The 26,417-nt window shown below is 39.0% G+C and overlaps 1 protein-coding gene across 18 annotated transcripts in view; it reads left to right on the top strand.

Moving 5' to 3' along the window:
- Nucleotides 1-26,417, top strand: part of Sh (Potassium voltage-gated channel protein Shaker) — a 153,640-nt gene that overhangs the window by 109,938 nt on the left and 17,285 nt on the right. For 15 of the 18 annotated variants that reach the window (XM_036820801.3, XM_070997396.1, XM_036820807.3 and 12 more), the window contains 7 exons: nt 20,392-20,515; nt 20,584-20,752; nt 20,963-21,059; nt 22,159-22,354; nt 22,445-22,566; nt 22,968-23,121; nt 23,645-23,816. In XM_036820801.3, coding sequence (XP_036676696.2) covers nt 20,392-20,515; nt 20,584-20,752; nt 20,963-21,059; nt 22,159-22,354; nt 22,445-22,566; nt 22,968-23,121; nt 23,645-23,816 — 1,034 coding nt within the window. Of the gene's footprint in view, nt 1-6,131; nt 6,182-20,391; nt 20,516-20,583; nt 20,753-20,962; nt 21,060-22,158; nt 22,355-22,444; nt 22,567-22,967; nt 23,122-23,644; nt 23,817-26,417 lie in introns of those variants that run through there. The other 3 variants (XM_070997394.1, XM_070997395.1, XM_036820815.3) reach the window with 2 other exon arrangements.

The following is a 26,417-nucleotide window of genomic DNA, read 5'->3' as shown; positions in this document are numbered from 1 at the left end:
GATTTGTAAATCACCGCAGTTAATACTCCTGGTCGCCAGATAGCCCCAGATATATATTTCGGTCACCACTTTTATTGTTATCCTCGCTGAGCAGGCCCACCGAATCCACGGCCAGACCCTCGGAAAATATGCATTTTCCGCGCTTTTCCCCCTCTGCGCCCTGGCCATAAATTTGGCTAGCAGCTTAACAAGGGAGCTGAACAGAGCGAAAAGAAAAATAACAGAAAAAAAATCAAGGGAAAACTGCAGCAACGAGGCGGAAAACCCGCGGAAAATGGGGGTTACAAAAGGGGAGAGGGGGGCGGAAAAACCAGGCGGATGGGTTACAATGTATAACATGACACTAAAATTTTTATGGCTCCCACAGCCTTTGACTTCAGCCAAGGCATCGGTTGCAGGTTTCGGCTTTTGGGCTTAGCTTCTCGCTTCAGAGTTGGTTAAGTGCAGCCGGACTAGCCGCATTATCCTGGTCTTAATGATGGCAAGCCCCATACGATCCTACATGTATCCGCAAAAATCGCATGTGCGTCACTTGGGGCCCTTTGTTATTGTTCTGGAGGTCAGAGTCGTTGCCAAAAATAAATCCGGAGCACATCCCATCGCTGGCTAATTGATGGAATACGAGTTTGCCGCAACCGCAATTCAAGCGTTCGATTTATTATACCCACTCTCTATATAAATCGCACAAATGTATACGATATACTGTGACCGGGATTTCAGCACACTCCTAATCGATGAAGCGACGAGTACAAAATGCACAAGCTCATAATGAATATTTTAGCTTGATTAATTGCCATTCGAACAATGCAGGCACTGGCGATTTCCAAATCGAGAGCCCAACCTCGAGTGCCACACATAACTGCCAAAGGAAGTGTTTTTTCCCGAGCCCTTGGGAATTTCTGGCCAAAATCTGGTTGGTCAATAATTATGGCATTTTGTGTAGGTACTTGTAAAGGCCACAAAAATGGAAAACATTTTGTGAGTCTTGTAGTTTGCTGAAGCATTTGTGGTTTTCGCATATTTATCTTAATAACGAAGTAGTTTGAAGCAATGCCAAGCTCTAGAAATTCCGCAAAACAATTTCCAAGAAAATGTTTTTAGGTCAAATTAAATATTTTCTATTGCCATGCAACTTTCACTCTGGTTTAAAAAAATTTCTACATTCCAGAAGTAACATTTTTTCAACTGACATCGGCAATTTACTCTAATAAATATTGAATTAAACACACTGACGCTGACATGCAACTACAACTCAATTAGTCTCCGCTTAAACTGTCAATTATTTTGTTGCTCCTTGAAAAAGTGTCGAGTTTCACAATAAATAATAAATAACTACGGATATGCCAAGTGCTTATAGTTGCCAGTAGATTTTTAAATTATTTACTAGCAGATTTTACAAACACTGATGTTAAAATTGAGCCATATTTTCAAACCAATAAAACTTTTAATTAACTTACACTTAGCAAGAATATCACATTAAATGCTGAGTTTTTGAGTAATTAAAATTCTGACATACCGCCTGAACTTTTGAAAAATTAATTAATATCATTAATTTATTTTTATTTCATTATGGTTGTGGACAAAAAAATTTAATTACCTGTAGGTTTGCATGGGTACATAATAACGTAACATATTTGCAGGAAACTTTAAAGCTTGTTGAATAAAAACATAATAAAATTGCCCTTTTTCCTGACTCTCCTCCTTGCCTGCAGTTTAATTCAATTTTGTTCTCCCTCAAATTGCCAGTGCTTGTGAAAAGTTTGCTTTTTATGCATATACAAACTTCTGTTTTTTATAAATTACGTTAGTCTTTATTGGTCAATGGACCTGACTAATTGATTTTGTGCACGGAATATGAATTCGATTTGCGTCGAGTTGTTTATCATTGCTGGTGGGTCGTGTCGCATCGCATGTGCCGGATTAATCGCATTAGGTGGGTCGGTGGGTGGTCTTTTGAAGGTGCAAATTCAGCCTTGGCAGTCTGTCAAGGATACGCGGACGTCAGGCCCGCCCACTGACGTCACACGGGGGCGGTGAACTGCGGTGGATTGCAAACGATGCGATGCGGCTGACCCACCGACCCATTAACCCACCAAAGCCTCGCTTAACCCCTGTGCCAAGCGCCCAGCTTTTCCGTTTTCCGATTCATTCACCTGCTTTTCGGATTGGATTTCCCGAGTTTTTAACTGCGCGCCCAGCATCCGAGCGCCGAGCTTTTTGCGGTGGCGCCCTCTGTGTGCCGAGCTTTCGCCTGGAAGGCCGGATGGCCGCAGACGCACAGCTTCCGGCTTCCAGGCGAAAAGCTCGCTCTGTTGACAGCCAACTGTCAGTTGAGCGCGTTCCGTTTCCGCTGCATTCCATTCCGCCAGTAATTAATACAGAAAGTAAACTTGAATAAAAAGTTAACTCAAATAAATATGTGACGGGGGAAAGGAATTTTTAGGTCTTTAAACGGAGCGGTTTCTATGATTCATGGAAGAAGAAGTCAGACTTAACTTTATCTGCACAAAATCCAAGCAAAATTTAAACCACAACAAACAGAAATGAAATTTGTAGCTTACTATTTACCGCTCAACATTTTTTTTTATCTTTAGTATATCTCTCAGTTCATGTGGGTGCATTTATAGTATTTATTGAAACGAATTACTCTTGAAAATCATTTTAAAATTTAACAAAGTTGACATAATTATAAAAAAAATTTAGCACAAAACATGTTTACAAACATTTTTTTTCAAAAAAGCATAACTTTAAACTAAATCGTCGTAGGACATCAAAGCAGGGAACTAATTAACCGCTTTTTGCTAAAAGTTCAGTTAAATCATATTCGAAAACATGTTTAGTAATGACAATAATTTATCTATACAATTAAAAATCCTTTTTTTAACTCCCTAAATAAACCAATAACTTAAAGCAAAAAACATACAAAGTCATTGAAAAAACACCTGTTGGCATCTCTTAAGAAAACTCAAAATATTTATAATTTTAAACTAATTCAATTTCTCAAACAAATTATTATAAAATAAAAACACAAAATAATTGAAATATAAAATTGAAAAAAGAACTTCTTACACACATGGAAACATTTCTCATTTAATTTTTATTCTTTTTCCTATTTTCTTTTAATAAGCTATTAACACTTTTGACAAAATTGAATTCTAAACAGACTTAGAAAAAGATAACTTTTAGAAAAAAAAACATAAAATTTTGTTACAAGATTAAATTAAAGTAGAAACTGAACAAAAAACAATAAGTCATGGTGAATCTTGATATACATTTAACTAAAAACGTAAAAAAAATATGCTGACGAAGCGAAATTTAAAACACCTGCGGCCGCTCGACGAATTTGACAGCTGTCAGCGGGTGGCGCTCCCTGCGAGCTTTATTCATTGAGGAATCTGGCGAAGCTCAAGCTCGCTCCTCGGCGGTCCTTCGGCCTGGAAGGCCAGCTGACAGCTTCCAGCTTCCAGTGGCGGAGCAGCTGTCTTCGCGGGAAGGAGAGGAGGAGCCGCAGGAGGCGTGGCGTGGTGCGTGGACCCGGGAACGCCGGCACCGGAACGGGGAATGCCGGCAACGAAACGGCGGAACGGCGAACGAGGAACGAGGAACGCCGAGCGGTCGACCCAGAGAGAGTCAGTCTTTGGCAGCCAGCAGCCGACAGCAGATGCCGACGAGGATGCAGAGAAACCGAAACCGAAACCCAAATCCAAATCGAAATCGAAACCAAAACCGAAATCGAAATCGAAATTGAAACTATCACTGAAACCGAAATTGAAACTGACACTGGGAAAGTGCGCGGCTGTGTGTTCCATTGCCAAATCGTGGCGTTCCAGTGGCAGTGTGCATCAACAAGGGGGCGGGCGCCGCGAAAGGGGGCGGGGCAGGACACCAAAAGCAAAGACGAACCCGAAACGGCCGCGAGCAACAAAAATATAATCGGAAAAAGCCCAGAAATCCTAACAAGGAAAACGTGCTAAAAACCCACTAAATTCACAAAAAACAACCTCCATTTTTTTACACATTTTTTTAAGAAAACACTTTTTTTACTGTGTGCGTGTGTGTGTGTAAAAGACCAATCAAAGGAATAAGAAGAAAGGCGAAAAAAGTGCGGCAAATGGAGAGATTAAAACCGAGCGATAAAGATACATAAATCCATGGGATTGCGTGCGTGTGCTTAACCTTGACATATCAAACAAAACAACAAAATTAGACCTGTGTGTAAAAGTAATGCCATTGTGTCTGCACTGCGGATTCTGCAATGTTGGCATTGTTGAAATTCCGCTGACATGCCATGCATTTCGGCGATAAATCGAACAACAGCGCAAAACACACAATTTTAGATAGCGAAATAAACCAAAAAATCAAACAAACAAATTAAATAAAACAAAGTATATATTTAAAAGAAAATAAGGGTAAAACAACAGAGAACACTTAAAAAATAGCATTAAACAAGTGGCCGCCAAAGAGAAAGTAGTGCAAGAAAGGTGAAAGGCGGTGGGTGGTGGGCACATAACATATTGCTAGGCAGCAAAGAAACACACAGAGAAAGAGCGAGAATAGGGGGAGAGAAAAGTGTAGTTGCTGTTGTTGTTGTTGTTGTTCTTGCTTGCACAGCAGCCTACCTGAGCAACAACAACAAACACAATTCCGCTGTAAGCAATATTTTTGAGGTATATCCTTCTTAAGGACGTTCCAAAGGCAATTTGCTGCCTTCTTTTGCTGCTGCTGCTGCAGTGTGTGTGTGTGTGTGTGAGTGTTTGTTCCTCTCCCTTTGCCCCAGCATTCCTCGCTCTCCGCTTTGTGTTCATCTTCACGTAAACACACACACACATACACACAGCTATGCCCAAAGAAACAACAAGAAGCAAAGGCAGAAAGGTGAAAAGCGTATAAAGCAAGCGTATACGTAAATATCCCTAATATTGTCGTAGAAAATTTAAATTACTCTCAGTTTGCTTTCCACAGAACATTTTTCTATATTTTACAAGGCGTAGATGTAATATTTCAGTAAATTCATAATAAAAACGTGTTTATAGAAAACCAGCATCTTTTTCAGCTCTTTCTAACTTTAGAGAGCACATTTATATATAAAAACCTTCTTTTAAAAACTAAAACCCCTTTTAAAGTTGTGCCTCACCAAGGGTGAATTAAAGTAAGAACAATTTAAAGGCTTGCGATTCCTTACAAATCTAAATTTAAATGTAGCCTTTGCTCATATTTCTTATATAAAAGGATTATTTACTTGTATATAATATTTTTATAATAGATTTAATAATAGAAACGCAGGATTACTTATACTCTGCTTTTTAGGTAGTATTTACTCTACTCCTGCCCCTTATTAAGCATACGCCGTGGTGTCCCAATTGAAAATAAGTAGGATGAAAGTTAAGCATTCAACTTTCTAAACTAAAATATTCCTTAAAAATAAAACTCATTTAAAAAACTGCATCCGAAATGCCTTTCAAACAATCGATCGCATTCATGCAGCACACGTTGCGTATGCGTTATATTCACTGGCGACAACGGTGCGGATGAGTTATTTTATTGCAAGCCAACGAGCCGTAGAAAATCGCCAGCTAACCACAAATCTGCCCCAGATTGAGTCCTTAATTCATCCTTTATCCGTTCAGCCTCTCACCTGGCTGCAATTTGCCCCAACTTTTGGCAAGTGCTCAATTCCGTGGCACACAGATGTTGGATGTTGGATGTTGGACGCTAAATGCTGGATGCTGATGCCGATGTTGACCTTTCGAGGATGCCAAACCCTCACACTGCCGCTCAGACAGCTGAAATTGATGGATGAGCCGCTGCTGGTCCTGATTCTGCTTTCGGTTTAGACACAGATTGGCAACGTGTGAACTTCAAACTGTTGCCAAAAGCACAGACACACGAAAGTACACGGATAGCTAATCAAAATTGATTAAAACTCATCGATGACAGCGGGTTTTTGGCGGGTGGAATGAGAAATGGGGCGAATGGGATGGGTGGAAGAGGTGGAAGCACAATGCAGTTAGATCCATCAATCAATTAGCAACGGCGGGCGACAGTCGAACAGTACAGCATCTGAAATACTAGCAGAACTAGGCGAAATTTAAATCGAAATTTAAGCATAAAGTTTTTTACGGAACGTAGAAGAATTCAGCTATATAATGGATACCAACTCAGCATCCTCAGTGGAATCGTCGTATGTATTTGTTTTAAGTTTGTATTTATTTCCATTTGTTATTCCTATGTTTATTTTAATTTTAAATCTTCCGAACTGATTTTCCTTAAATCATGGAAATTATTCGTATATCTTATAGATATTACCTTTTTGGTTAATGTGTTAACTTATTTGTTTTCGAAATTGCATTAATAATATGGTTTCATTGAATGTTGTTCAATTTTAATTATATTTAATACTAGCTGTGTCCTTTATCATCTACTAATAACATTTTAGTTCATAATTTTATTTCTTGAGATTTAATTTGATTTACTTTTTTATATATTTATTTAAATGAATTTATCTTTATTTTACTAAAGTTTTATAATAGTTCGGGTATCTTGAGGTAAAGAATGTCCTAAAGGTTTATATAGGTTATGAAATCAGGGTTTCGTTTATTAACATATCAAAGTTTCTCTATAAACTTTTATATCAAGATTTCAAATATGTTTAGGGTTTTGATATATTACTTAAATTTGTATTATATTTATGTTGATTCGATTTGGAACTGGTATAGTACAATCTGACATTGGATTAAGTGGTTACACTAGGTTATTATGTTTATGTTTGGAAGATGTTAGAAAACCTTTTCTTTTAGATCTCTTAGTTGTATAACATTTTAATACAATCTTAAAATACTTTATTTACCAGATATTTGGGATATGTAAGGTACGGGGTCCGAAAGTTGAAGTCCCCAGGGTATTACCTCTCCTCCCTGGTCCTTTGCCAACTAGAACTCCCATTCGGCAGAAAAGTGAAGTAAAGTAAAGTTAACTTGAGTTGAGTTGAGTTCAGCTTAGTTCCACAGAATGCGTGACAAGACAAAGGCAACAACAGAGGCGTGAGTTGATGTCTCTTTCTGGCCAGCTGCCTCCCTCTCTCTCTCTCTATCTCTCTTCTTTTTTTTGGTGGGGGGGGGTTAAGTATTTACTGCGCACACCGAAAAAATAGAAAAAGCCAAAGGAAACGAAATTCGTTGGAGATGCGAAGAGATGAAAGAGGGCATGGCAATGGGGACCCGGTTCACTTTTTCCCGGCCTAGGCGAAATTCCCGGCCCCAATGGGGACCCCCCTCCCCCTACACACACACACACACAAGCATATTTGTATACGGCAAACACGCAGACGCAATAGCAAAAAAAAAGAAAAAAAGAAAAAAACTGACAGCTGCTTAACACTCCTGAGCGAAAGAGAGAGAGGGAGATAGGTGTAGCGGAGGTGTCTGATAATAACGGTAAAGATAATGGAAAAGCACACAATACGCTAGGCTGCGAAACCAACGAAGCAGCGGGCCAAGCAGGAAACGCCAATAAAGCAGGCACAAAGCGGGCGAACGGTAAACGCAGCCAGGACACGCACTAAACTCTCTCTTTCTCTCTTGCTCTCTCTTCGTGTGCGTGTGTATGGGTTGCATAAAATAAGTCCGCCAACAAGTTTCCCATTGTGCAGGGCCTTAGAACTCTCTCTTTCTCTCTCTTCGTCCTCTTCCTCTCTCTCTTTCTCTGCGCTTATGTGTGTGTGTGTGTTTTTTTTACAATGACTCACGAACTTTGCTTTTGCCCTCGTATTGGTGTTATTTTGTTATACACACACACGTTTGTGTGTGTTGGTGTGGAAGAGAGCGTGTGGGTGTGCTGCTGCTGATTTCGCCTCTGTGTGTGTGTGTGTGTGCGTCGGTGTCATTACATCGCCAGTTAAGCGCTTACACGCTTCAATTTCTCGCTTGCCACTTATGGCCCAACATTCGTCGCCTTTTCGTCCTTCGTCCGCCGTCCGTCGTCCGTCGTCCTTTTCGCCTCGCTGTCCGTTCCACATGCCATTCCGTTCCGCGCGCGTTCCACCTGTTCCATTGCCACCTTGTGCCGGGCCCACGTTTTTGCGCGCCTCGCTCTTCCAGGCGAAGAATCAAGAACCGGACTGTTGTTTGTTCTGGCCCTCGAACTGGAAACCAAGCGAAAGGCAAAAGGCAAAAGGCGAAAAAAGCGAAAAGCGACTAGCGGGATAAAACCCCCCACCAAAGCCCCTCTTCCTCGCGCAAAAACGTAGAAATCTTCGAATTCTTCTTGAAATTCTCTTAACTAAAATAAAAGTTTCCCAAAGTTATTTTTTGTGTGTGTGAAATAGTCAAAAATAAAACAGGCGTGGGCCATTTCCGTTCGAGTATATATATATATAAATTTTCATATATGTGTTTGTGTGGGCTTCACCTGTTTCACAACCCCCCCTCTCTCTTACTCCATCTCTCTCTCTCTCTTATTTTCCTGCCCAATTTCTCTGCCGAACCGAAAGGTTCAAGGTTGTTGTTCCCAATCGAAAAGTCGCGCCAAAAACAACAAAACCAACAAAGAGCAGCAGCCTCTCCACTCGCAATCAATTGCAATTATTTCACAAAAGGGGTCGTGAGAGCAGTTTAGTGGGCTGAATGAAAACGCTTTAAATGGCCAGCCATAAATAAAACACACGAAATCTGGGCTATAAAAATCAATAGGTAACGAACATCTCGCAGTAGCCTATTTTTACCCAACAAATTCAAAACAAGCTAAAACTTGTATGAGTGCTTCCAAAAAGCGGAAATTGCCATTTTCACTTGCTGTTTCCGGTTCAAATGAAACGGTTTCTCTCTCTCTCTCTCTGTGTGTGTGTGTGCGTTATTTTTTTTGGGCTTAAATTGAAAATGTATTGTGAAACAAAAAGCCAACATAAATAAATAAAAATCAAAATGCAGGAAAATATGTGACATAAAAACCGGAAAGCAATGTCATCAGCACGGTGCAAAGTGCATTGCCTAATTGCCAAACTAAGAACTATTCTAAAAGCCAAATAAAACTAGCAGCTTGAAAATAAAACAACAAAATCCTCGACTCGTCTTCGCCCCGGAAACTAAAAACTGACATCTGAAAACTGAAAACCCAAAGGACTTCCCTCGTTTTTCCAACTGAAACCATTTGCCAAATGCTAGCCGAAATAGGAGCCAGGGCAATTTTAATGGCCAGAAGCAGCTGCACGGAGGTGCCGAAAGCCAAGGAGCTCGCCAAATAACAGAAGGTCCTGCGGACAACCAGCAGCATCGCCAGTGGATTATCGTAAAGTGGAGCAGCAGGAGCAGGACGAGGGCCCGGCCAGGATACGCCATCCGAGCAGGCTGAGCATTGGCGCAATTAGCGATTCGCACCACTTGCTCGTCCTCAACCATTTCCCGCATCGATTTCATCGAGCGATGGGGCCTCACACCGGTCCTGCGACCGCGCCAGGAGCAGCCGTTGAGCGGTGAAAACCTATCCAACGCCTCGCCCCCTCTTCTCTGCGATAGGTAAGGTCCTCGAGCGGTCCGCTTACTCGGGTTCCATGGGTTTCACCTCGAAGAAACAAGCGGGGGATAAAAATACAAAGTGTTTCTTGATTGCATTTTTATCAGCTATCATTTTTGTTAGCAATATTGCAGAACATCACTTAATAAGCCTGAGAATATACTCTAAATATACTATCATTTTCTACACAATCTCTAATGATAACTAACGTTTTAAGGGATTATTATTATATCCTGACATCCCACCTGGGTTTTTTATAAAAAATAATATCACTTGAATTTAAATACTTTAAAATACTACGTATTTACTTGTTATTTTAGCTTAGTTGATAAAATATAGTGGGGATTAATGAATTTGGTATTCGGTTTATGAAGAAAACGAGATTAGAACCTTTACGAAAAAATTCTTTAATTTCTTAGTGAACGTAAAAACAAGTATTATTTTTACACATCAAAATTCTTCCTGAATGTTTGAAAAACCTCTACACGGTCTTTAAATTAAGATATTATCCATATATTTTGGAAAGAATATGAAATCAAGCCCCCTCTCTTACGGTTTTTACCCAACTTAATTATCGGATAAGAATTATTATTATTTGATAAATGTTTTAAGATGCCTGTAAATCGTCGTAATATTATTTTCCAACGTTTTGGTAAGGTAAAACCGAGAAATGCCACTGAAAGGCATAAGGATGAGGAACGCGATATGTTAACGGCTTGTTACGAATTTTCATTGCATACCTTCTGGCGCGCAGCCCTTCGAGATGATGATGAATGACAAATGATGAAGTGAATGTGAATGCAGATGCACAAACAGACAAAAACACAGACACACACATGCCCAAACACACCCACACCCACACCAAACACTCACACAGGCACGAATGGTGGGTGGGTCAATGCGGCGTATGCGCAATGTGACATTGACAGTTGCCCAAACGGCAAACACAAAAGTGGCACAGCATCAATATCATTAACATTCCAATGGCCCCAGACCATCATCCATCCAAACATCTCCCTGCACACCCCTCCCTTGCCCTTTCAGCCGATTGAGACATAACAATATCCTTTGATGATATCCTGTAATCGTCTCAGTGAATTGACATGAGTTTGACATTGATAACGATGCTGGATGGTTGGCTGTGTGCTTGTGGCTCCTTGGCTTTTCCTCCATCCTCCCCCACCTTTGATTTTCCCTCCTCACAAAGACTTTTCCCCGGCAGAAGTTCAAGAACAAATGAAGAGCGAATCTAATGCATCTGGGTAAATTGGTAAATTGATGCCCGACGCTGGCGAAAGCAATTCATGCCACTAAATTCGCTGACACCGAGTCCTTTTGGTCCTGCAGAGAACAAAATAGATAATACAAACTTTTTATTATTTAATATATTGAGAACATATTCACTCATTCCCTAAAGATATATGTTCTATATCATGCCCATACAAATAGCAAACGATCATCTCATCTAAACGCTTAGCTTAAATGTAGGAATACAAAAACTAAAGACCTTTAATTTAAACCCTTTTCACTTCTTACTTTCCCATTAAAATGTTTATCTTAAAGAATACTTTTTGAGATCATATTAGTTTGTAATATGAGGTTTTTGGTAAAACCATATCTATTCTCTACAGAAAACATACATTTTGAGATCCTATTAGTACGTAATGGTATACGGTATACCATATTGTATGTAATCCAATTTGGACTTCCTTCCAAGACATTTTTCCCAGTGTCCTTACACTGCTCCTAGCTGCTCTTGTTATTGTTGATTGACGAGGCTTACACTTTCACTTTGCCTTTTACCCAAGCTAACAATTGCCGCACATTTCAACTTGCAACTTGACTTTTGCCCGCTGCTTGCCGCTTGCTATTTGCTGTCATTGTTCTTGACTTTTGATCCTGGTTTTTGCTGCTTGTTGTTGATAGTGGTTGTAGTTGTTGGTGTTGTTGCCTTTGCTGTTGATAGTAGTAGTTGTTGCTGGCAGCGACAAGGCGACAAGCGCCGTCAACGTCAGCAACAAAGCAACAAAGCCATGAACAATGGACACCGAACAGCCAACAATGAGTGTGTACTATGTACTATCAACCCCCCCACCCCCTACAAACACACACACATACACCCTGCACACACACACATGCATGTCTCGCCTTTTTCGCTTTGTGTCGCTTTCACTCGCTTGACTTTCCCCCACGAAAAACCGAAAAAAAAACCCCTCTGCAGTTTCTATGTGCGGTGCATTAAAATTAAAACCACACAATGTGTGAAAGGGGGGGTTGGAAATACATTAAACGGTTTCGGGGACTTAACAAATTGAATGGAGATTACTTTGATTGCGGCCAAGACGATTGGAACTTATCTCGAGAAAGGGGAGAAAAGCTTTTGGGTCAACTATTGCGGACTTGCCCTCAATGGATTTACCGAGATTGTATATATTTCTTGAAGCTTTTAGTTGTCAACTGAGGGAGAAAAACTAATTATATATATAGTTACTATTATGTACATCTGTATATAGAGAAAGAGATGAATGAATATAGATAGCTTTTAATAGATTACTATAATAATTCACGATTGAATAGCATTAGGAAATCACCACTATGGTTCCATTAATCCTTAAGAAACTTCCATTTAAGAGACGACTTTTCATCCCTATACCACCATGAAATATCGATTAATGAATGTTCCATCATAGCCTTTTGATTGTCTTAGCCCGGGTGAAGAGCTATGAACTGATTGCACTTCTGAGGACCCTGGCTAAGGGTCCTCAATCTCCTTCTATCTCTCCATAGTCAAGTGTCCAGGTCCTTTTCCGCCATTTTCCACCCTTTCACAGCCCCCTTTTGCCCTCTTGTAACCCCTTTCCATTCATTCTGCCAACTCTTTCGCCTTTGACGCACTTGAGACATTTGAAAAGTTTCACCTTTTGGCGAAGTTCGCCTCGCTTTTTAAATTGTGCGCTTAACAAGTTCGTTTCCTGTCCTTTTTCTTTATCCAGGCAACAATCCCTCGAACTCCTTTCCGGCATTCTATTGTTACATTTCTTTAAGCTAAGCCCACTTTTTGCGAGTAATAAACGACGAAAAGTTTCAAATAGCGGAACATGTTTAAAATGCCTGACGTGCACACTTTTCCAGCACTTTTTTTTTGCGCCTTGCCAGGAATGGGGGTCCTTTCTCCAGTCTGCAATTTTCCACAACGCCTCCTCCATTTTCCACAGCCCCTTTCATTCATTCTTCTGGCCACACGTGCATCGGTAAATGCAAACAGCAAACAGCACCGAAAACAGAAAGCGACAGGCAACATGCTTTCACCCCCTGCCACTCCCTTCGCCCACTTTCACCCCTTTCACCCCATTTCCCCCTTTCTCACCTTTCCCGTTGAGGAACAGCTTGCATGTCGGTGCACACGAGTAAAACCTGAGAACGGTTGCCAAAAATAAAAAGCCAAACGGAAAACGGAAAATGAGAATGGAAATGAAAAACGAGAAAGCCAAGTCCCGACATTATATACAAAACATTTAAATACCCTTGATCTTAAGATCCTTAAAGCTTTAAATTATACCTGCATCTTTGAGCATTGTCCAAATATCTATAAGTAAGCTAATAGTTATATATATTTGAGTCAATTTTCGTTAAAGCCTTTTGAGCTATGACGTTTGGATATCACTTTTGAAACGTATATCATAAAAATAACAGTATATCTTCTCCTCAGAATTCAGTATACCAAATATCATAATGTTTAAATTCTATTAAGAACTATCTTTAAAAAGAAGAAGGGGTTTTAAAGCGCATACTGTACATTTTTTATAACTTATATAACAATTTTAAATCACTTTAAATATGTCATATAACTCCCAAATTTCGCGGCAAGGGTATTGAAATACGTAAATCACGAAAACATACCAGCAACTCACACAAATTGTGCACGCAACTGGCCAAGGTCGCAAAGGGCAGGCCAGTTGGTTAGTCCGTCCGTTTGTCCAACTATCCGTCCGTGAATCTTTCAGCCAGGGATTTGCATAATTTGACTCTGCGGCGGCCGTGATTCCCGATCCCCCGTCTGGCGATTGATGGCCCCGGATCCGGATCCGCCTGCAAATAAAAATGTCCGGGTGCAAATCCGGGCGGCAGGTGCATTTCCAAGGCAAATTGGTGAAATGCAATACGGTTCTAGAGAGTGGGTGTACTTTCACAGAGGAAAAAAGAGAATCTCCATACATTTATTTATTAGGAAAACTTTCTAGAGGGGCTACAATGTGGGTTAGGTTTTGAAATCTAAAAGACATTAAAGTAGTGATTGTATTCTGAATTATACATATACCTTTGTGATTCTTCATGAGGATATTTTCTTCATGTGCATGCTCATTCATTCATATTCACGTTCAAAACTTTGTCATTCGAATGCCGTTTGTGACGTCAGCGTCGAATCCAGTTTCGCATTCACAATCACATTCACCTTGCACAGCCTGTGGCGCCTCTCGTTTGACGGCGTTGATTGAATCATGTTGACACGCTGCTCCTCGACCCCCCTCCTTGTACGCCCATGCTTTCCACGGGCTCCAGTGGGAGGAGATTGCAAATCAGCTTTATCAATGCCATTTCCCAGAGGGGAATCGATTGGCCATGGGTCGCACACAAAGTCGCGGCTGAACAAAGGAGATTTCAGGCTTAGTTCGTAAACCAGAATAAGAAGGTAATTCCTTTAAGACTTCAGATTTCCTGCTTACTTTGTATTGCAGCGCGTACAAAGTGTTTGGTCAAGAAAGCATACAGTATATGGTGATCAAAGTTGTGGGTATGCGCAATAGATACTGCTCTTCCTTATGGGTTAATTATGGTCACATAAAACAAACGATCTATACATGTGTGTTCTAGAACATATGTATTTAATAACAGGGGCAAACTTATTACTTATAAACTTCATTATTAGAGGCAGGGATCTTTGCTGCTCTTGTAAATTGCCTTATTTCTATACAAGCGCCCTTCTCCGCGATTCTCATAGGATTCACTTAAGTGACGAAAAATATCTGCCCAGCTTTTCTCTTTAACTTAATGCAGATGATAGTCACACTAAATATATTCATCTTATTAAATTTCCTTATTATAGCCAGAGCTCTCCTCCGCGCTTCTCTATGGGTTTACTTAAATGGCGAAAAATGTACGCAGATGCGGTGCCAATGGTTGATTAACTTGCAGATGCGCAGCTGGGAGAGTGCGGCATGCATAAGCGGGTCCTCAATGAGGACTGGCTGGGTGACGAGTGCAGGCGCACTCCCTCAGTTCAAGGCTCCTTCAGCGTGTGTGCGTGTGCATGCCTTAAATTTCCTTTCGCCATCACATTAATTCATAAATTTCAGCATGCCGTTGTTGACGCTTCTAAAAATAGTCAAAAAAAACCGGGGGGGGGGGGGGGTGTTTGGTGGTTGGGTCTCGGCTCAGTTCTCAGTTCTTAGTTCTCGGGTCTTGGAAGGTCTAAGGACTGAGGCTGACGTTGCCTTGACCGGACAAAGAGAAACAGGCACAAACACACTTTGCCCATGTCAGATACATACAGTACATATAGTGGGCCCACGATCCCCAGGACGAAATTCCATTTCGATTTTCGACTTTGCATTGAACTTCACCCATCGCCGTTTCCGTTTCCGTTTTAGTTTCAGTTGCAGTGGCAGCTTTTCGACTTATGCAATCCACCTGCAGAACGATGCGGAAGTGGGTGAGACTCGACTCGACTCAATTCGATTCGACTCTTCTCGACTCACGTAGCGACTTTTGGATACATATGTACATACGTACATATCTTGTAAATAGGTCGCTGCAGCAGAGCACCGACTCATCGACATCGGCGGCATCTAGAAAGGAGGCGACAATGACGTCACAGCCGCATCAGGCCGTGCCGCTGACCTATATACACCCTAGCAAGTGCGACAGAGACAAACACAGAGAGTGAAAGAGAGGAGAGGAGTATGCATAAATTTCTGACTGACATTTACATATAGTAGATAAACAACAGAAGTTGCTTCCATGTACATATAGTAGACAAACAACAACACTTGTTTCCATGTACTATATGTTCTCTACATGGATGCAGAGAAGGTATAAATGGTATAAAGTCGGCCTACTACACCTGGTCCCAAACTGTTTGTTGACATTTAGTTTGAACCGGCCTTTTACGCCTTGCACTCTCTTTTTGCGGCTTGCAACAGCTGCTGACGTCACACCGAACAATAGGCCAATTTGCGGTTAAAATAACTTGACATAATCGGTGTATCATTACGAAATTCTAGACCCACATTAATCGAGGGCAACCCCCAGGCCTTAGTTATTTATATGCCAGTTAATAACGGGTTGTTGTACTGACATTTAGCAGTTTTAAAAAAAAACCTTTATGGCAAGTGACAACCCTGGCCTCAGCCTTCCTCTGCGCTTCTCATTCACCACAGTTTAGTGGTCTAAAACATCTCTGCGTAGGACAACTTAACACAAGTATAGCAATTACAAATTTATTTCAGGTAGAACTAAGACGAAATGAAAGCTAAATTTATTTTTATTCTGAAAGAAAACAAATGTTTTAAATTTTAGACAGACTAACTCCTTCCTCTGCGCTTCTCAATCAATACACTCAAGGGGTATAACATTCTTGTAACTAGTTACTTAAGATATAAAGGTTTGGTTGTAAAACCGATAAATTACTTTATTTTATCGCGGATAAAAAGGCGATGAACGGTAGTTTACAATGCCATTATTATGTTGACCATATGTAGGACCATAAATATGAAGAAGCGGCAAGATGGAGTTGCAACCGGAAAAGATTTATGCCGACAAACAATTTGTTCGAGCAGGCACTCGCCATTATTGCAGTCGAGTGGATGGGGATAACTGATGGGGATGGGGATGGGGATGAGGACAGGGGGGTGGGCCAGTGCACTTACACGCTTAATTAAATGCCACGGCACGGCGCCAGAAAGCAGGCAACGGCAACGGCAACCTGCCATGCAACGCCAAAAAGTTGCCAGCAGCAACAATTGCAGCAGCAACAGCAGCAACAATTGCACATTGTCAGCAACATCAGCGATAAGGGCGGAAAATGTTGGGCAAACTGCCAGAAAATGGGTGGTTCGATGATGGTGTTGCTGTGGTTGAGCCCCACTCGTTGGGTCGTTTTTATATGCGATTGTAATACAATTTCAATTACAAGTGTAAACATAAGTATATTGCCGGCGTGGGCGTGGGCGTGGTGTGTCTACAATATATACACAAATATATATATGTAGTAGTTGGGGAGTGCAATGAATTTAATTTGAACGAGGCCTAAGCGAAAGGATAAAGTGTTCAAGTACCTTGTCCTCCCCCTTTCGCTTTTGCCTTTGCCATTGCCTTTGCCTTTGCATCCACAAAAAGTTGGCATCGCAATTGCGAATTGCAATTTGAAATCGAGAAAGTGAGGCTGAAAATCCCCGACTGCCGCCGGCCATGCAATATGCATGGCCATTGAATATTCAATGGCAGAGCATCTGAAAATTGATTCGAGCCAAAAAGTAATTAAAGACCAGGCCACTGGAGAGCTTAAAGATCGAAGGCATTGAATAATGGAGACGCGACTTTCAGTTAAAAAGAAAGTCGAACGACGAGACGTCTTCAAAGTAATTGCTGTTTGGCTTACTTTTGGTAATTAGGTTAAAAGTTAGCACCAGACTTTGATTGAATTCATTAGGTTGAGCTGCAACGAGCTGTAGTTTCGGTCTTGATTATCTTAATCAATTTGCAATTGGAAGCTTATTCCTTACTAACACTCATTTACTTGGGTAAAGAAATCATTTAATAATATACCAAAATAATCCCTGGTATTCCGCTTTTGGTCAAAAATACGAGATTCATTTTTTAGTCAAAAATACGATTTTTCTTTCCAGTTTTTCAATCATCGTCTTTTTTTGCAAAAAATGCGAAAAGTCAAAAATTTTTAGGTTTGAATGCCAATTTGTTGGAAATTAAGCAACGAGCTCAACGAGGTATGACATTCCTCGATCTGACGTTTATTTTCTTTATAGCAGCCAAAAAACTGAATTTTTAGGGCGAAAAAATGGTATTCCGATTTGGTCAAAAATACGAGACTCATTTTTTAGTCAAAAATACGATTTTTCTTTCCAGTTTTTCAATCGTAGTTTAGTCAAATCAAGGCGTACGGCTAAAAGACCGACTGTTTTGAACAGCTTGCTAAATTTGCTAACGATCCCAATCAATTTAAGGAAAATTTATTTTTTGACCAAATTTCGAATTTTTGTAAGGGGGTGCATCGTCTTTTTTTGCAAAAAATGCGAAAAGTCAAAAATTTTTAGGTTTGAATGCCAATTTGTTGGAAATTAAGCAACGAGCTCAACGAGGTATGACATTCCTCGATCTGACGTTTATTTTCTTTATTACAGCCAAAAAAATGAATTTTTAGGGCGAAAAAATGGTATTCCGCTTTTGGTCAAAAATACGAGATTCATTTTTTAGTCAAAAATACGATTTTTCTTTCCAGTTTTTCAATCATAGCTTAGTCAAATCAAGGCGTACAGCAAAAAGACCGACTGTTTTGAACAGCTTGCTAAATTTGCTAACGATCGCAATCAATTTAAGGAAAATTTATTTTTTGACCAAATTTCGAATTTTTGTAAGGGGGTGCATCGTCTTTTTTTGCAAAAAATGCGAAAAGTCAAAAATTTTTAGGTTTGAATGCCAATTTGTTGAAAATTAAGCAACGAGCTCAACGAGGTATGACATTCCTCGATCTGACGTTTATTTTCTTTATTACAGCCAAAAAACTGAATTTTTAGGGCGAAAAAATGGTATTCCGATTTTGGTCAAAAATACGAGACCCATTTTTTAGTCAAAAATACGATTTTTCTTTCCAGTTTTTCAATCATAGCTTAGTCAAATCAAGGCGTACAGCTAAAAGACCGACTGTTTTGAACAGCTTGCTAAATTTGCTAACGATCCCAATCAATTTAAGGAATATTTATTTTTTGACCAAATTTAGAATTTTTGTTAGGGGGTGCATCGTCTTTTTTTGCAAAAAATGCGAAAAGTCAAAAATTTTTAGGTTTGAATGCCAATTTGTTGGAAATTAAGCAACGAGCTCAACGAGGTATGACATTCCTCGATCTGACGTTTATTTTCTTTATTACAGCCAAAAAACTTAATTTTTAGGGCGAAAAAATGGTATTCCGCTTTTGGTCAAAAATACGAGATTCATTTTTTAGTCAAAAATACGATTTTTCTTTCCAGTTTTTCAATCATAGCTTAGTCAAATCAAGGCGTACAGCTAAAAGACCGACTGTTTTGAACAGCTTGCTAAATTTGCTAACGATCGCAATCAATTTAAGGAAAATTTATTTTTTGACCAAATTTCGAATTTTTGTAAGGGGGTGCATCGTCTTTTTTTGCAAAAAATGCGAAAAGTCAAAAATTTTTAGGTTTGAATGCCAATTTGTTGAAAATTAAGCAACGAGCTCAACGAGGTATGACATTCCTCGATCTGACGTTTATTTTCTTTATTACAGCCAAAAAACTGAATTTTTAGGGCGAAAAAATGGTATTCCGATTTTGGTCAAAAATACGAGACCCATTTTTTAGTCAAAAATACGATTTTTCTTTCCAGTTTTTCAATCATAGCTTAGTCAAATCAAGGCGTACAGCTAAAAGACCGACTGTTTTGAACAGCTTGCTAAATTTGCTAACGATCCCAATCAATTTAAGGAATATTTATTTTTTGACCAAATTTAGAATTTTTGTTAGGGGGTGCATCGTCTTTTTTTGCAAAAAATGCGAAAAGTCAAAAATTTTTAGGTTTGAATGCCAATTTGTTGGAAATTAAGCAACGAGCTCAACGAGGTATGACATTCCTCGATCTGACGTTTATTTTCATTATAGCAGCCAAAAAACTGAATTCTTAGGGCGAAAAAATGGTATTCCGATTTTGGTCAAAAATACGAGACCCATTTTTTAGTCAAAAATACGATTTTTCTTTCCAGTTTTTCAACCGTAGTTTAGTCAAATCAAGGCGTACAGCTAAAAGACCGACTGTTTTGAACAGCTTGCTAAATTTGCTAACGATCCCAATCAATTTAAGGAAAATTTATTTTTTGACCAAATTTCGAATTTTTGTAAGGGGGTGCATCGTCTTTTTTTGCAAAAAATGCGAAAAGTCAAAAATTTTTAGGTTTGAATGCCAATTTGTTGGAAATTAAGCAACGAGCTCAACGAGGTATGACATTCCTCGATCTGACGTTTATTTTCTTTATTACAGCCAAAAAACTGAATTTTTAGGGCGAAAAAATGGTATTCCGCTTTTGGTCAAAAATACGAGATTCATTTTTTAGTCAAAAATACGATTTTTCTTTCCAGTTTTTCAATCATAGCTTAGTCAAATCAAGGCGTACAGCTAAAAGACCGACTGTTTTGAACAGCTTGCTAAATTTGCTAACGATCGCAATCAATTTAAGGAAAATTTATTTTTTGACCAAATTTCGAATTTTTGTAAGGGGGTGCATCGTCTTTTTTTGCAAAAAATGCGAAAAGTCAAAAATTTTTAGGTTTGAATGCCAATTTGTTGGAAATTAAGCAACGAGCTCAACGAGGTATGACATTCCTCGATCTGACGTTTATTTTCTTTATAGCAGCCAAGAAACTGAATTTTTAGGGCGAAAAAATGGTATTCCGATTTTGGTCAAAAATACGAGACTCATTTTTAGTCAAAAATACGATTGGTATTATTGATACTCAAGTTAACTAATGTCTTTAAGGGTAAATCTACCAAGTATTTCTGTTGAATAATCATGAATATATATTTCTTATTTTTGAATCCCAATCCCTAGTCTTAATTATTTCTTTTACTTACTTTATTCACAGGTCTTTGCCCAAATTGAGCAGTCAAGACGAAGAAGGGGGGGCTGGTCATGGCTTTGGTGGCGGACCGCAACACTTTGAACCCATTCCTCACGATCATGATTTCTGCGAAAGAGTCGTTATAAATGTGAGTTCATCAAATTGTTAACATGAACTGTCCGTAGTTTAAGCCACTTTTCCATGCCAATATTTTAGGTAAGCGGATTAAGGTTTGAGACACAACTACGTACGTTAAATCAATTCCCGGACACGCTGCTTGGGGATCCAGCTCGGAGATTACGGTACTTTGACCCGCTTAGAAATGAATATTTTTTTGACCGTAGTCGACCGAGCTTCGACGCGATTTTATACTATTATCAGAGTGGTAAGCATTCAGTCAATTCCATCCTATAAAGTCCACCGAAAATCCTTTGCAACTTTTGTGCAACCCCAGGCTAATGTTTCTCTATTTCTCTCTATATTTTCGTCGGCGCCGAACAACAAACAATGAATACTTGACTTTATTCACACACCGCCCACCAACTCACTACCCCAAAAAAAAAAAAAACCAAACACTCATCACGTTCATCCACAGGTGGCCGACTACGGAGACCGGTCAATGTCCCTTTAGACGTATTTAGTGAAGAAATAAAATTTTATGAATTAGGTGATCAAGCAATTAATAAATTCAGGTAAGCCCACGTGTTGCCCACAAGAAATTCCACCATTTCCTTACCAAAGAAACCCCAAAAAAGTAAAACAACATCCAGAAAACAAAAACTAACCAAATATAAACAGAAAACTAAAACAAATCAAATGTAAACAGGACAACAAATTGGTTCGGTTTGTTCTATATTGGTAGCACGGCAAATTTCTATCGAATCAGTGTAATGAGGCATGCAACACGGCAAACAGACCGACACACGCACATAGACATAGAATAGATCCTAGACTTGGCTTAAATACAAACATACATACATGCCTACACATTGCGTTGGCTGGAAGTGCGGTTAAAAGGGAAAGTGTACTTAAAAATATTAAGTTAATCGAAAAAATAGATTACCCAACCTTGTAGCTTTAAATAATTTTGGTTTAAGGATCATATACCATATATATTTATATACCAAATTAATGGAGCATTTAAAAAACACGCTTTAATTATATATATTAAGTTTAATTATATATGTAGATTTTTGGCAACTTTCCCTTAAAACCCAAACATCTCCACCGATGGCAAGGTTGAAGCAAATTTTATTGAATTAAAAAAAAAAATGTGCAGATATAGATGGACTGGACTGGAACCTGGAAAGTGAATGTTAATCACTTGACCACCAGCTTAAAATTTTGTTGATACGGCACGGGGGGCAGTGTGGCCGGACCCGTGGAGCGGAGATGGAAGGCGGAAAGTCAACCGAGGCAAGGACGTTCGAGGATCCAGCGGGATGCAGCCTACTTAATCTTTTTCAACTCTTTGCTAACTGCCAATGCCAAAATCCAGTCAACCCTTAGCTGCGAGAGACTCAACGCTTCTTTTGCGGCTTTAAATCTATCTCAATATTTTAAGTTTAGCTTAGCTTTCGATTTAAGCCTTTTGCCTGCTTCCGATTAGAGTTGCGAACCAATTAATTAAATTTGTGCCTAAAAATTACCAAAAATACTTAAGGAATGCCACACTCACAGACCCACATACACACCTACCCAAACCAACACTCACACAACATACACGGGAAAAAGACGTTCTAATGCATATTTTATACTAACATGGAACCATCAATCATTCTATATTTGCAGAGAGGATGAAGGCTTTATTAAAGAGGAAGAAAGACCATTACCGGATAATGAGAAACAGAGAAAAGTCTGGCTGCTCTTCGAGTATCCAGAAAGTTCGCAAGCCGCCAGAGTTGTAGCCATAATTAGTGTATTTGTTATATTGCTATCAATTGTTATATTTTGTCTAGAAACATTACCCGAATTTAAGCATTACAAGGTGCGTACGAATCAAGCCGAAGGACCTCCAAGGGATACATATCCATCTCCTTCTCTTTTTTTCTTTTGCTCTTTTGGTTTATATTTGTAGGTGTTCAATACAACAACAAATGGCACAAAAATCGAGGAAGACGAGGTGCCTGACATCACAGATCCTTTCTTCCTTATAGAAACGTTATGTATTATTTGGTTTACATTTGAACTAACTGTCAGGTAGGCCGCTCACTTCCATAACAAACTATTTATGCGTACACCTAGTTATAAGCTAAGCGAACGAAAGAGAAATATTAGTTTGAACTTGAACTCGAATACAATATCTCTCTGTCCATCTAAAACTCTGTTTTTAATTGAGTACAAACATTGATTGATTTTCCGTTCTCTCCTATTTTGTATTTGATTCATTTATATATTATATATTTCTCTGTCTGTTGCTTTGCTTTCGTTTGACACCCATGGTTTAATTCAACTGTTTCAATCTGAAATCTTCTTTCTCTGTCTTACATTTCTCCCTCTCTCTTTCTCTCTCTCGCTCTCGGTTTCTCTATCGCGCTGTCTGTGTGAATCTTTAAACCAAACCAATCGCTGGTCGTTGTATCGATTTTGTGTGTGTTCAGGTTCCTCGCATGTCCGAACAAATTAAATTTCTGCAGGGATGTCATGAATGTTATCGACATAATCGCCATCATTCCGTACTTTATAACACTAGCGACTGTCGTTGCCGAAGAGGAGGATACGTTAAATCTTCCAAAAGCGCCAGTCAGTCCACAGGTATGAGATTTCTGTTTGCCCAATGCCAACTACAAAAAAATATCGATATTAATCACTCACACACGAACACACACACTCACAAGCATATACAGTTGAACCGATTAAAGTAATAAGTGTTGCCATCATCATTTATGAGTTGCCTGACATGAAAAAAGGGGTTGCCTGCCCGCCCCGAACCCAAAAAAATAACACAACACAACTTTCAGACCAAACTTTTCATTTGTTTCAACCTCAATCCATAACGAGTAACCCACCAATCAAACCCATCCCACATCCCTACCACAAAGCCCAGTTTATCGATAACACATGACCAGGTTATGTTCATTGTTGTATATTGCCGATACTAACACAAGCCAAACATCCGCTTACTCACCTATATACATATACACAATCGAGCTATGTAAATGAACATCCATCATATATATATATATAAACGATACACACCAGTACATAACAACATACATATATATATATGCATACCACCTATTATATATATATATATATATTTCGATAAAATTTTTAGGACAAGTCATCGAATCAGGCTATGTCCTTGGCAATATTACGAGTGATACGATTAGTTCGAGTATTTCGAATATTTAAGTTATCTAGGCATTCGAAGGGTTTACAAATATTAGGACGAACTCTGAAAGCCTCAATGCGGGAATTAGGTTTACTTATATTTTTCTTATTTATAGGTAAGTTCCATACAGTCAAAAAAAAAATCAAAACAAAACATACCACATTTACTTATCGATTTACGAGTTTTATTCAAACAACAAAAACAAAAGAGAAATACTGCAAAACGACTGCGACCATCCAGACAGACTCACCCTCGCCACCCTGTTTCCCCGAAAGCTCTATTTCTAACTATTTCTCTCAGTCTCAATGCCCCCAATACACGTACTTACTATAACTATAACTATAACTACAACTACATCGATACGAAAAATACCTCGGAATCGAACATCGATCGCGATTTAAAACAACCACAAAAGATACATATATATATCTATCTATGCTTACGTCTGCCTCAAGCCAGCACATTTATGTTACCGCTCATCACAAACCTCTAATCCTCTAAACAAAACCAAAAAAGAAACCGAATCTGTCAAATGTTTCATTGCGCCACAGACAACAACAGCCAACCAATCCACAAATAAACAAAACAACAAAAACAGAGAAGTGTTATGCTTTTTAAGAACTTATAATTTTCAATTTGATTTGCCTCACGAAACTCGGCGAAAGCCAAAAATCCCAGACTTAAGACTAAGCTATACCGAATACGAGAGCTCCCAGTACTTGCATAGATCAAGTATCCATATCTAGATATAGTGTATCTGCAGACTCCCTTGTCCCGCTGTCCCAAAACAACTCAAAAACTCAACGATATATTCCCAAAAGAAACCCAAAACGAAACCGCTCCAATAGAGATTAGTCCTTAAACATAAAGCTAAACTAAAGTAAACTAAAGTAACGTAAACTAGTCATACTATATAGTTACAGCCATACACGTCCACACATCCAAAAACCCACGCCCACTCACACTTAATAAATATACTAGAAGGGAGGCCCTTAGAGCGTGTATCCATATTACTTAGGTGTATACTCGTATAACTCACCCATTACGTATCTCTTACTTATTTAGTGTCGTCTAATCCTAGCGCTAAGTAGGTACGAACTATTGCCCAATGGAGCAGCGATACGTTAGCGATCCCCAGATCTTATATCCCAAAAATTGCAGATCTCCCCCGTCAGATCCGCTGAAAAGCTCTATAAGTATCATTCACTTTGGATATGTTCGTTGAGTTCTCTTCATTTGCGTTTTGTATTACGAATATCAATTTGAATTTCAGTTTGGTTTTGGCTAGCTTTTTGAAAAAACAGCAGCAAAGTCTCTCAGTGTACTCGAATTTTAGTCTATTACTCCTGATATACTCTGACAAAGTGCAAACGGCAGACCAGGGGGCGAAAATGATCAAGTGTTTTTAGCTTCGAATCGTTTCGATATTCCCCAAAATGCCGCGCTCAAGTCGTTGTCAATTTTAAGGACCCCAAGCAATTTGCGCGCAGATCCTACGAATTTTCTCAAGTATTTAATCTAAATGTTTCTCTATATGTATAGCCTAACTACCCATCTTATCTAACTCGTTCCCATCCCTTCGTGATCCTTCATGATAATGTGCCCAAACTGCGTTGAAAATGCCTTAAAATTGGCAAACTTCTTGGCATTCAAATTGTCCAACCAAACAAATAAATAAATAGCAACTAGAAATGATGATCGACATATGTTACAACCCTATACATACAGAAAGATCAAGCGAAATTAAACCATCTGTATCAAATTAATTATATATATTTTGTATTGTTGTTCATGTTTTACCACATTCAAGTTGTTCGTAAACCGTAATCCGTAAACCGTTTTCAGTAATCCGTAAACCGTACTCATCATCAACGTTGTCGTTTCAATGTCCATGTCCACAGATTGTGCCGTGGTTTGAATTTTGCTTTTAGTTCTATAGTTTTTAGCTTCTAGTTTCTAATTTCTAGTTGGTAATTTCTAGCTCATAGTTTGTTGTTGTATCCGTTGAACGATTAACGTATTAACCATACCTAAGTATATCATATGTATAATCTATAGTGTACCATATCTAAACTGACATGAACATGAACACATCTATATCAATATATCGTTACCCAAATACTTTCAACTATCTGCATATCTAAATATATATTTGTATATATCAGTTACGTTGAGTTCTGTGTCTGTTATGTTTCACACCATGCCATTCCATTTCATTCCGTTTCGTTTTGTTACGATGTGTTAGATGTTTTCTGTTTAGCTTTCAAAATTGCAGAATCTCCAGGCAACTGCGATATATAACTGATATATACATGTATAGTATATTAATATTTCTAATAGAAATTCGATGGTTGCTTTCGATTCGATTTGTTTCCGTTACCGTATCATTTGTCTTGCCGTAGTGTAGCCCTATCATATTTAACTGTACGCATATACATATACATCGATATATTGATATATATGTATGGAAATCTATTGATATGACTAATTACCTACTACTACTTATGAACCGATAACGTATGTATATTGTATTGTACAGAGTACTTAGCTAGTTTCATGTTTAACTCTAATCAAACCAACAAAAGAAATATAACAATATTCTCTATAAATAAATAATCTTCTGTATAGATAGTTTCCACTGATCAAGTAGTCGTATTAACCTTACTAACACACACACCACCACACACACACACACACTCTATCTCTCTTTCTTTCT

This window comes from Drosophila suzukii, chromosome X (genome assembly GCF_043229965.1).
Source record: "Drosophila suzukii chromosome X, CBGP_Dsuzu_IsoJpt1.0, whole genome shotgun sequence".
Taxonomy (NCBI): domain Eukaryota; kingdom Metazoa; phylum Arthropoda; class Insecta; order Diptera; family Drosophilidae; genus Drosophila; species Drosophila suzukii.
Note: the sequence above shows the minus strand (reverse complement) of the source record. Positions and strands in the feature narration are given on the sequence as shown.